The sequence below is a fragment of the Xyrauchen texanus genome, chromosome 28, assembly GCF_025860055.1.
Source record: "Xyrauchen texanus isolate HMW12.3.18 chromosome 28, RBS_HiC_50CHRs, whole genome shotgun sequence".
Classification (NCBI taxonomy): domain Eukaryota; kingdom Metazoa; phylum Chordata; class Actinopteri; order Cypriniformes; family Catostomidae; genus Xyrauchen; species Xyrauchen texanus.
In genome coordinates, this window is record NC_068303.1 from 5,544,546 (window position 1) to 5,557,630 (window position 13,085).

Sequence of the window (13,085 nt, forward strand, 5' to 3'; positions counted from 1 at the left end):
TGTATCAGTGACCAACACAACAATGCCATTCATTCAAAATGCATGCATGCAAAAATCTTTCATGATTCATCTCTGTTTCCCTCCAGTACATGCAATCAATTCAACACAGAAAATTCAACACCAACTCGTTTCGTACAAATCATGATATTGTGTGAACAAGACATGATACAACTGCAACAGATTAAACAGACATAACAGACTGTGTCTCATCTGTCAAACTCTCAGATCAGTGCTGTAAATCTATGTCATGTCAACAATGTGTCACACCAAATGAGCTTGTACATGATGGATCTGCTCTTGTGAAATAATGCGGTGGAAACATCCGATTCAAATCTAAATATGACTGCATATTTGTAAAATAGCAGGGTACTACATCTAAACAACATCCAGTGGGAATGGATTGAGTTATTTGAGAAGAATGTTCAACTATGTGTGAGTTCCTGTAGCTCAACTGGTGAAAGCAACATGAAGGTCACAAGGTCAATGCCCAGCGAATGCATGGCCAAACAACATGCATACCTTGAATGCAGTGTATGTCACTGCATTTGCTAAATGCATAAATATAAATTATTATCAGTGAATCTTACGAAGAACATTATTGGGTCATATTTCACTCCAAATATTTTTAAAAATGGAAATTATACTTGACATAAAGAAAAAAGCATTTTTTTAAAGGGATAGTTTTCTCAAAAATTTAAATTCTCTCATCGTTTCTCTCATCTCTCAAGACTTTCTTTCTTCTGCAGAATATTAAAACACAAAAAAAGGACTAAAATATTTATTTGTTTCTCATCCATACTTTCTTTAATCCACACTTCTGAAGCTATGGATTAAACTAACAGAATCGCATTGATTAATATTATGTGGCCTTTCTATGCTTTTTGGACCGTCAAAGTTCTGACCACCATGCACTTGTATTATATGGACCTAAAGAGCTGAGATATTCAAAAAATTATAATTGTTTGTTGTTCTGCAGAAGAAAGTCATACACATCTGGGACGACATGAGGATGAGTAAATGATGAGAGAATTATTATTATTATTATTATTTTGGTGAGCTATCCCTTTAAAGACATTTTGACAGTTAAGCACATTTTCCCAACAAATTCTCATTACTGTAATGCATCTGGGTGGTGGTTTCTTGAGATTCACTTTTATATGTAAATTGAAGGAAGTAACATTTAATCATCCAGGGCGCACGTATATTTCCACTCTCTAGAATCTACCATATAGACAGACAATTTAAAGTGCTTCAAGGACAACTAGGATCTCACATGGCCGCATGGATGGATTGCAAGACTGTGGATGTGTCCGCATCAAGGGCGGTCGACCAATGGGTGAGTGGGTTGGCTGTGACGCCAGGGGGCGGGTCGGTCTTGCGCGTGGAGAGCCCCGGTCTGTCCGGCGAGCCTCAGTCAGTCAGTCAGTCAGTCAGCTCGTGCACTGGAACACAGCGCGCGCGTGTGTGTGTGTTTGAGTGTGTGTGCAGCTGACCCCGCGCGCTCAATGGACTAGATTCACAGCCACGTAAGTTAAATAAAAATGAAGGTGGTGTCGGCTTGCTGAAACAAGGGACAGGCCCGGGGAGAAAATCGGCCGTCCCTTCTGCCTTAGTGCAAATATTTGACGAATTCCGCCGGAGTTTAAAAGGAAAGGAATGCTGCGCGCAAGAACATCCACTGCCAAGGCATAACAAAAGAGGACTAGTGATCTGGATCAGGAACATTTTTCCTTGCCATATTTGGATGGAAATTATTTGCGCGGAGGCCCGCTTGAATGAAAACGGAACGTCCTCTCAGGATATCTGATCCCACTGGTGTTTTCCGCCAGCTGGCACTTTTTACGTAATTGCATTGCATGCAATTCAACGCGAAAAAAATCCGTTATTTACCTGCCGCGCGCCCATCTGCGCTACATTGAATGTGACGTTACAAAGTCTTTGCATTGTATCGCGCTTTACAATGCAGATCGCGTAACAATCGCAGAACATATTTAAAAAATAAAGTAAAACCGTTTAAAATTCGTGCATGCATTGCATGTATGTTTAAAACTAAATTATTGTTTTTGCAAGTAACGCACAGAAATATTGCATAGCACCGGTGTAAGCATTAACACCAAGGGGAATCGCTCCTGCCTTCATGCCTTTTGTTGTGTAATGCACTTCGAACAGTGTTAAATAGGGCAACTGTGTGTCACACTTCCACTCCCTCAGATCCGTCTATAAACCCCACTTGATCTCAAGAACGTACCTCATTCTATACTCATGAACATACAGAGATCCAGTCCCATTAACATTTCGCGTTATGGGCGATCGCGGCATAAAGCACACGACTTTGAGGAACTGTCTTGCCTAAGGACTACAGAATCGAGCCAGAGTTTTAGTCCCAATTTAGGATCTCCCAGCCCCCCGGAGACCCCCGACTCTTCTCACTGCATCTCTTGCATTGGAAATTACCTTTTGTTGGAGCCCATCGAGGGAGACCACGTTTTTAGAGCCACCCACCTGCACAGTGGGGAAGAGCTCGTGTGCAAGGTAAGAGATTCTCTAATATGCGTTTCTAGATCTAGATACAACTCATTATTGCACAACAGTGTAATAGAACACTTGTGAAATCATAGCAAACAATGGTTGTGTGCATTATGGATAGCCTATATCTCTTAAAATATGTCATTGTATGATGCATGAATAAAATAATTTGCAGTATCTAGCTTATTGCATTTATAACTAAGGTGTTTTTTTTAAGATGCATGCCATGCAATTGTCAATATTGAACACTGAAACAAAAAATCAATGTCTTCATTCATATCAAATGAGTGACCTTCCCATTTTTTTTCTCTAATTATTTGAATGAACACTTGATGGTTTGCTATTTTGCAATGTGTATGTCGTTTCAACAATTAAACGATGTTAAGTGATACGTTCTTTAAATAGGCACGTGAAAAAAAGCATCAAATGGGGAATACCTTTAAAGAGAGAGAGAGAGAGAGAGAGAGCGAGAGCGAGCATGCATGAATGCATGGCTCTATGCAAGCAGAAGTCCACATGACTTTGAAACATGAGACATTGTGAATGGGTTGACTTGGGTGAAACGCAATTAGTGCAAACTCTTATCTCCTGATTTTAGAATGGCCTCTAATGTCCACCACTGGCATGTTATATTTAGCCTCTTTCTCTTTTATGTGTCTGTTACTAAGATCTAACATAAAAAAATTAGTTTATGTTTTTGAAGACTCTGAATTGCTGCAGAGGTGTAATGCCTTTCGATTTCTATTCTTTTGTTACAGATTTATCCATGGTCTCATTTATCAGGGTTAACTTTTCATGAAATGAAAGGAGTAGTTTACCCAAAAATGATGATTCTGTCATTATTTAGTCACCAGCATGTTAAATATACTGGCTGCTATTTTACATAAAGTGAATGAGGACTGGGGCTGTCAAGCTCCAAACACAAAACGAGGCATAATAAAATTGGTCCAAGTCAGGACAAAGCAGTATTGGTAGCGATATTGTTAGGAACAGACCTAAAATTAAATAATTATTCACTGAAAATCTTCCCATCCTCCCTTGCTGTCTTTGGCACATTCATGAGAGAAGTAGCACTCTCTACTGGTTCACTCTCAATGAGTGTGACATGCACACCAATATGCTGATAACTACCAAATATCAGCTCATTCAAAAATTCTGACAATGGAAGAAAATCGCATTTACAATAGATTTGAAACCATCAGATTAATTGACATCAGAACAGAAACAGGCATACACACAAAACGTTCGCACATTGGATAAGCCAGTACAAATTGCAGTACAAACACCAATGAAGATGTTTTAATGTGAAACAAAATCGGGGTATTAGGCGAATCTGATCGGGTATTGCTTTAACCGTTTATGACCTTCAAGGAACAGTTCAACCAAAAATGAAAACACTCCTTGTTATTTTCATGCCATCCCAGAAGTTTAAGACTTTTTTTCTTCAGCAGAGAACAAACAAAGATTTTTAGATATGTTGGTCATTTTGGTGCAAGTGAATGGTGACCAGAAATCTGAAGGACCAAAAAGCAGATAAAAGTAGCATTAAAGTAATCCATATGACTCCATTGGCAAAAACAATATTTGTTCTTATATATATATACTAGCACATATGAATACTCTACATATGTGAAGATGCACCCTTCCCATTTTGCTTAATATCTTTTTCAGTTTTTAGTTTTTAGATGGGGTCAAAATGCCGGCATTTAAAAGCACATTAGCCAATGGTGATTTTTGTCCAATGTTTCTGTAGAGGGTTGTGCTGTTTAATGAAATAACTGCTCATTTTGTTAATGAAAGTTCTGACATTTTATTGTTTATATTATAATATATTGTAAATGATTGTAAGAGTGCCTATTTTGTTTCCTTTCGTTGGTTGAGCAGCTATGAGTGCATACTTTTCAAAATAAGAGTCCCAGTTGTATTTCAGGCTTCTTTAACATTAAAAGACCTGAGATATGTAGCATATCTTATTTTTGGGGATGCACAAAAAATATTATTTGCATTCTATTTTGGTTGCACAATAAAGTGCATCTGATATTTTACTTAATTTGGAGTCTTGTAGCCTCTGTGTCTGAGCCACTGTGTCCCAGTAAGGAATTAACTTTTTTTACACTATATGTATATATATACTATATATTTGGTTCCTATATGTTTAATACTTGGAGCAAATTGCACCCTGCTTCATAATTTTTTTAATTTTATTTCATGCATTAATCATTTACAGTATACTTGGCTGCAATGGCTGTTTGGATTAAATGATAGTTCCTTTGCTTTAAAAAAACACATATGCCATTTTAGTACAAATATATAATTATTGAGATATTTATTGAATATCGTCAATCAGCTCTAAAATATCAAGATATGCAGTCATATGGCCCAGCCCTAAAAACAGATTTGACTGACATAACTATATAATGACAGAATTTTCATTTTTGATGGAACTATCCATTTAACGAAACTAATTGCCTCTAATTATTAAAGAGTGCCCTTGTCTTCAGGTCTAATACCTTTGCAATTCACCTGAAATGTCGGGAAAATCGATGACTACATCTAATTGAATTCCAAATGCTTCTCTGTCTTTCCAGGTGTTTGATATCAGTCGATACCAGGAGTCCTTGGCTGCTTACTTTGTGCTGGGCACCCATGAGCACATTAACCAGATTGTGGAGATTCTTCTGGGCGATAAGCGAGCATACGTGTTTTTCGAGAGCAGCCATGGCGACATGCACACTTTCGTTCGCACTTGCAAGAAGCTGCGAGAGGAAGAAGCTGCCAGACTCTTCCATCAGATAGCATCCGCTGTGGCACACTGCCACGACAATGGCCTGGTGCTCAGAGACCTGAAGCTGAGGAAGTTCGTCTTCAAGAATGAGGACAGGTAAAGGCACTACCAATAAAGCATCTTGTGGTTGCATTTAAGCAGACTGTTTTGCCAAATATTTGTGTGCGATATGTAGTTATAGGCTTATTTGAGTATCATCATTAACTTAGCAACATGTTAATGTCAAACTATTTTGTCATATATTAGAAATATTAAAATCAGTTAAGTCGAGTCTCCCAAGCCGTGCATTATTTGTTGTGGTGTGAAGAATTTCTGCCTATGTAGACCTTTCCAATTCAGTCACAGTAACAAGGTAAAAGAGAAATAATAAACTTAAACAAAAAGACACAAGCATAAACACATGCAGGGCAGCTGCCCGTAACTCTCTCTCGAACTGCCACCTCCGGTCACCTTTATCCCTCTCGAGGGCTTGATTAGCCTGATTAGGGGCCGGGTGTGCAGCATCATGACCTGGCCCCACCCTCCTCTCTGCCACAGTCACTTATTAGGTTCCATCTGTGTAGGCAGTGTACAGCTAGGCAGCTCACTAGATTTAGGAACAGACTCCTTGTAATCATACAGACACATGGTATTTATCAAAGTACCATTGTATTACCATGGTAGTTCCACCATAGTACTTTTTGAAGGGTCTGGTTTTGAAATACCTTGTATTGGTTATCTACTAGCTTTTTAGTTTCGCCCAGACTACACTGCACCAATATGCTAAATGCGCAGTTTACATATTTGCCTGACCATATGCTTGGTAATAATTGTTCTGAAATAATCCCAGCATGCATTATGATTCTGGGTGGCCCTAACATTGAAACTAAATGGCAGTGGCACCCCTCCCCCCACCTCGTCAAATGAGTGAGCTCATCTAGATTCCCTCTGGCTCACTCAATGGAAATGGAGAATGTTGCCCGGTGCTTTAAATGTGAGCCCGGTGACCTTACTGTTCCCATGCTCTATGGTGTGGTGTGTTAACCATCCACCTTTCACTGAGTGATTGAAGATGCGAGCATGTACAGTATATGTGGCCAAGAGTGGTGAGTGTTACCCTGGCTAGAAATCAAACACCAAGGGCGCACCAAGATTGGAACCAGAAAGAAAGTCAAACCAGACAGAACTGCATACCTCAGCTTAGTGAGTTCCTGACCCGGTTATGTCATGAACGACAGCCACATGACATTCTACTGTCGCACACTATGGCTTACAGTGCCTGGAATAGGGATGGGATAGTTTATTTATGACTAATTTATATACATTTCAATTTATATCTTTAGTAGAGGTTGACCGATAGTGGATTTTGACGTTGCCGATTACTAAGCTGGTGGGAAAGGCCGATAACCGATTGATCGGCCAATAGTTTTTAAAATCGATTTAAAGAATGTCAAAAAAATATTTATTCTTTACTATGGCGGGCAAAAACAAAGAGTCTAAAATGAACAAAATCCCAGATGCAGTTTTTTGTTCAACCAAAATCCCAATAATAACTAGAAAAAAAAATCAGATTTGGTGCATAACATGGGACTTTAAGTATAAAGAAGCCACTGGAAACCTAAACCCACTGGAGACTCTTATTTTGAAATTACAAAATGAAGAAAAACTATTGGCAACTATTGGATTTTTGAAGATAACCGATAGTTCCAAAAAGCAACTATCGGCATGAGTAATCGTTAAAACCGAAATATCGGTCTACTTTTAATATGTTTAGTTTGTAGTGTATCTATAGTGGTGATGTCTTAATTAGCGTGCCTGCGCTTTAGCTGTTAGACCATTTGCACATTAAAACTATTTTGGAAAAAATCTTTAAATTCATCCCCTTTAAAGCACCACTGCAATAACATACACATTCCATCAGACGTTTTTTTTACATTGTATCACAACTTGCACAATTTTTTTCAGCATCCCGACACGAGCCTTTGCATTTTTTAAATGAAGTTTCAGGTTTTCAAATTTTTCTTTTAATATTATTATCCACTTTGCAAAGGACACATTTTCATGTTTACAGTCCTATTTATAGTGGGTGTAACAAATAGTAATTGTGATGATGTTATAAAGAATACATGTTGTTCACAAAAATAATAATAAAAAAGCTTTATATTTGTTAGTTGTTTTAATGACATTAAACAAATTAAAATAATGTCTGGAAAATATGAAGGTAAAATTGCATAGTTTTCCTCTACCCAATATTAGAATAACAGAATTTTTTTCAGTTCAATTCAAATTTATTTGTTTAGAATTTTTCACAATAAATATTATCCAAAGCAGCTTTAAAAGCATCGTGGCATACATCCAGTGAGCAAATTAACTAGCAAGCAAGATAAAGATAAAACACAAATGTAATCCTAATTACATTAATTTAATGTAAATGTACGTTGCTCAGAAGGATTGATGCACACTTGATAAAATAAGTAAATAAAATAATGAAATTAATATTATTAATTGTTATATATAATTATAATTTTTTACCAAAATATATAAGGATAATTTTTATTTCTTACTGTTAAAAATAAAATACATTTTGTCAAATCTTAATTTTTCCTCAAAGTTTGCACAGACCCACTTGCACCCCCTTGTGGCCCTCATGGGGGTCTGCAGACCATAGTTTGAAAACCGTTTTACAAATTTCTAGTCTGGAATCGGTCTCTAATGTACTGGTGTGTTGGTGCACGTGTCCTCCTCCGTTTCTGCTGTCATGTGGGCAGGTGTTCTTTGCAGGCTCTTGACCTGTTGTAACTTGCTGTGGTTTGGAGCTGTGACTCACATGTGCTGCATGTCATTACGGGAATATTTTGAGCATGCCGTGTTCTCTTTGCATTATGTCATTTTGCTGGTATATGGATACAGGCCACAAGTTCAGGTCAAAGAAGGGGGACATCCTGTTCTTTTCTGACCTTGAGGTAATTTAGGTGGCCTGCAACATATCTCTGCAGTAGAATACTGCTTGTGTTAAAAAAATAATGACTATTTTGTGATCGGAGGGTTGGATGTTTAGCAGAGACTCCGTAGGCGTACGGTTTCATTCTGATAGTTTCATAATTCAGACTCCATGTGAGTCACAAGGCAGCTCGATGAAGACCTCATAGATGTTTTCATTGCATGTGCTGATGCATTGATACAGAGTTTTTTGTCTTTGTAATCACACAAGCATATTACTTTTGGATGAAGAAACAGTCATCAACTTAAGTTTTGCATTAGTATTGTGTTTGGATGTGCAAAACGACATATTTTCCAATCTACATAATATTGTGACTCATCCCTAGTAGGATGGTGGGCAAGAGTGTGGTTTTAAGCAATCCTTTCTCATGCATTGTATTATTCCTACTTTTTATAATTTGGAGGATGAATTCTAGATTTCCATGTGGACGGCTCTTTCGCTGACAGGAATGTCTAGAGGCTATCTTTATATTGCTTTTCTATTTAAGGGATTTACCGTCCAATATGTTGAGAATATTTATGCTGTGCTGTCATAAAACTACCAACCTTTAACTGTGGTAGAGAAAAATATGATTTGGAGTTTCAAGTAAAAATGGCCTTATTTTGAATTGGCTGTTTTGGAACCAAGGATTCCTGAACTTTAATTGTGAAAAGTATTTTTGGCCAGTTAGTTAGTCCCATTGACGTTCATAGACAATTATGTTTAAGTTTTGTATGATCCATCCTGAAAGCCAGCATAACCAAACATTAGTTCCCTTTGATGAATTTGACATCTTCATGCAATACGTTTTCAGTTTTTGGCCTAAGCCCCTTTCCCACCTAGAGTTCTGGTACTCCCCAAGAGGGACTTTCTGGATGGACAACTTTTTAGAGGAACACTGTTTTGTAAGAGACTTCTGTCTTGCATTTGCATCTGCAAAATCCTCCTGTGACAATGTAATGTAGTGTTGACCGTTTTTCCTTTGGCATTGTTTGCATACAGTATACAGTAGCAACTACACAGTACTTGAAATAAAGCTATTTTTTTTTCTCACTATAAAACTATGAACACAATCTTTTACAATAAAGGCTTTTAGAACTCAACATAAAATACTGTACTGAACTACATTGACAGAAAAAAGACATCTTGATGTACTGGTAAGTTAAACACACAGCACACAACGGATTACATTTAAATGACATTTCATGATGGTTAAGCTTATAATAGTTCTCAATTACCTACTCTTGAAAAGCTTCTTATTATTTATGTCCTATATCACAGGAAAAAGTCAATGTAGTAATCCAGAATTCACTTTATTTTCTGTATAGTTCTGCAACTGTCACACAATATAGATGCCGTGAAAACTCCAAATGCATCTCCTGTTAAAGAACGTGTGCACCATTTTATGTATTTTTCAACTTGCTACTTTCAAAATGTTTTCAGTTTTTGGCCAGCAAGTTCGTCAGTCATTTCGTAGTCATCATTGAAGATTGAACAAATAATTAATTGTTTTTAAACTGGTTTCCAAAACACAACGACTTGCATTGTTTGATTAAACAGATGTTCACGCACCAGACTGACGATTGAGCCAATATTGCTATATCTGGCTGGAAATTTGACCAATTTCACTTTATTATGGGCCCATTTCAAATACTGCTTTTTTAATTGTGTTTTTTTTTTTTTTATTGTCTTTGTTAGGAATCTTGTAATGTTGGAAAGTTTAGAGGACACATACCTTTTGGAAGGGGCGGATGATTCCCTCTCAGACAAACATGGTTGTCCAGCCTATGTAAGCCCGGAAATCCTCAACGCAAATGGCAGCTACTCGGGGAAGGCGGCAGATGTGTGGAGCTTGGGTGTGATGCTCTACACCATCCTGGTGGGCCGCTATCCTTTCCATGATGTAGAGCCCAGCTCGCTGTTCAGCAAGATCCGCCGCGGCCAGTTCAGCATCCCCGAGATGCTGACACCCAAGGCGCGATGCCTCATCCGTAGCATCCTGCGGCGAGAACCTGCAGAACGCCTCACCTCTCGAGAGATCCTGGACCACCCCTGGTTCTTAGCTTCCACCGGTACGTCGGCCACTGCTGCCCACGGGAGAGGAGAACACGAGTTGGACCAAATGGTACCAGAGGCCAAAATGGAAGAAGAACTAGAACAGTTCTTTAGCTGAGCACAAACTCGTCAGACATTTTGCCACGTTCTTTAGAGTTTAAAAAATATACACTCATTGCAATGGTGTCTTGTATTTCCCATTCCATGGAGAGATATGGTCGTATCCGGCTAAGGTGGTGTGGAACACCTACAGCTAGGAATTCTGGACAATGCTAATGGCGTTGAGTGATGTAGCAAGACTTATTTAGTTTTTCCCCAGCTAAAACAATGGCTTGAACCAGCCCAATGTGGTTTGCTGGTCTTAACTGGTTTAAAGTAATCTAGCTGTCTGCCAGCATGGCCAAGCTGCTTTAAGCTGGTCTCCCAGCCTTACCAAGATGGTTTAAACTGGTCTTGCATGTTTCCCAGCCTTGCTAAGCTGGTTTAAGATGGTCAAGCTTGTATCATAGTCTAGCTAATTTGTTTAAGTTAGTCTATCTGGTCTTCCAGCCTGGTCAAGCTGCTTTAAGCTAGTTTAGCTGGTCTCCCAGCCTGGCTTATTTGGTTTGAGGTGGTCTAACTAGGCTCCTAGTCTGGATAAGTTATTTGAAAGTCAACTCGGGTCTCAGTCTGGCAAAGCTGATTATGATGGTCTCCAAGTCTGGTTTAGTTGGTTTCCCAGCCTGGCCAAGCTGGTGTTAAGATGGTCAGCCAGCAGGTCTTCCAGTTGACAAGTGCCACAACCGCTCTAAAACCATCAAAACCAGCTTGGCTTGCCTGGAAGACCAGCTAACCACCTTAGGCTGGTTTAAGCTGGTTTAAAATTTTTCAGCAGGGTCCTTTTATTTTTATTTTTTTCCTTATATGTGGTGCTTAAAAGGCGTACAAGTCACATTAAGCTACAAACATGCATTACAGCACAGGAGACCACAGCCAAGAAGAGAACAAACAATATATCAGGCAAAACTGCAACAACTTTTCTGTTTCAAACTGATTTGTCAAAGAAGATAACCATATCTTCTTTATCTATTCCTCAATGCAATTTGTTGGCTGTGTCTGTATTTTGATTATCTTTTGATTTTAAGTACTTTATTAAACTTGTTTGCTCTTCTATAACCCTCCATTTCAGTACTGCAAAGACCTACAAAATGTTAGCTGATGCTGGCTGAAGAATTAGCCTCTTATCCCAAACTGTACTTTGTTCTTGTGTAAGCCTGCATTAAGAGAAATATTTGTTTTGCATTAAGCTGTTTCTTTTTATTGTATAATTGCTGCTTTTTTCACTCTAACCTGAACTGAAACTTTCTCCGCGAGCCTTCAAAAAAAAAAAAAAAACATCAAGCACTTGACTTGCCTAGGCTTAGAGAATGGTCGATTCCACCTCTCTGGACTAGTGTCTATTTAATTTTAGTTTTTCTTTTGCTGGAGGAAAATGTATCTTTTTATTTATAATGTAACTACTACTATATTTAAAAAGAAATACGTGCAGGGTTTTTTCTGTTTTCATATTCTTAAAGAGTTTATTTCACCAATAATGTAGGCAATACATTTGACACAGGACAGGTTTGACTTTTATATCGAAGACTGTCCTAAGTTCGAAAGTCATCGATCTAACATCAGTGCAAGTAATTTAGCGCCCCGAAACGTTCTTTTTTCCTTTTTCCTTTTTTTGCATTTGACTCCATAAATATTAGACTATTTCTACGACTGCATGGTCTCGAGTACCTCATGTTAACTCTACTGCCTGCATAGGTCTGTGAAATGATCTTGTTCTGAATGGGTACATGTAGACATGTTTCGTCGTATATCAATGTTACTTGAAATCGTGATTTATATCTAGTATATGGCATGTACCCTTTGAATGCTTTAGCCTGCCTAGCAAGAGGGGAGTTTTTTTTTCCTTCCTTAAAGAAGAATCTAACAAAGGATTTTTACATATTGCTAGGACTCCAATTGTGCTTTAGAACTTATTTTCTGTGTGATTTTAATTTTATTTTGGTCATTGAGCTTTTTTCCCCCTTCTGTAGAATGAACTGCCTACCTAAGTTGTCACTGATTAGGTGCTGATGTTGAAGGATTCTTTTTGTTCATTGTTTTTTTCCTTATTTCTTTCAAGGGGAGGGGGGAGTGCATGGTGGGATGTCTGCCTCAGATGCTCTGATTGTAATGTAACAAATTTTGGTGTTTTGTCCAGATTTATTCAGTAAATAAATTGTGAACTGCACATTGAATATCGTATCTTTGTTTTACTAAAATCTTGTAACACTGTCCTAACCAGACTCACAATAATGCGACAAATTATAAAAGCTATTAAATCATGACTTAACACATTTAGCAGTCACTACCATAGTTAAGAGATTTTAAAAATACATATATACTCATATAGTGGGTGGCCAGTGGACGATTATACATATAATGTATATGTTTAATGGGACATTCTTAGTCTAGAGAGAATTTTATTGGAAAAATGTTTGGATTTGCCAAGTGCAAGATGAGTCATCACTCTTCACTGTTCATTTTAAATGTGTATATATCTGCTAAATGCTAATTTTGTCAACTTATAGGAGCACACAATAAAAGGCATCAAAACTGATATGGCCTTAAAGCCACAAAATTGCGATTTTTACTTAATGGGCTCTTTGAGAAATTGTAAACTTGTCGGGCTTTTCCACTGCATGATACAACTCAACTCACTTTTTTTGGGTTTTCCACTGTGTATAG

At 38.0% G+C, this 13,085-nt stretch overlaps 1 protein-coding gene across 1 annotated transcript; it reads left to right on the forward strand.

Moving 5' to 3' along the window:
• Window positions 1-1,427: 1,427 nt before the first annotated feature.
• On the forward strand, window positions 1,428-12,584 carry LOC127621968 (tribbles homolog 2-like). The gene is made up of 3 exons (XM_052095813.1): window positions 1,428-2,532; window positions 5,115-5,407; window positions 9,969-12,584. The coding sequence occupies exons 1-3, from the start codon at window positions 2,263-2,265 to the stop codon at window positions 10,441-10,443; spliced, it is 1,038 nt and encodes a 345-aa protein (XP_051951773.1). The 5' UTR covers window positions 1,428-2,262; the 3' UTR covers window positions 10,444-12,584.
• Window positions 12,585-13,085: the final 501 nt, after the last annotated feature.

Coding starts and splice junctions, on each gene's coding strand:
- LOC127621968 (XM_052095813.1), top strand. CDS start 2,263: ATGAACATACAGAGATCCAGTCCCATTAACATTTCGCGTTATGGGCGA. Junction 2,533..5,114: donor GGGAAGAGCTCGTGTGCAAG/GTAAGAGATTCT, acceptor CTGTCTTTCCAG/GTGTTTGATATCAGTCGATA. Junction 5,408..9,968: donor GTCTTCAAGAATGAGGACAG/GTAAAGGCACTA, acceptor TGTCTTTGTTAG/GAATCTTGTAATGTTGGAAA.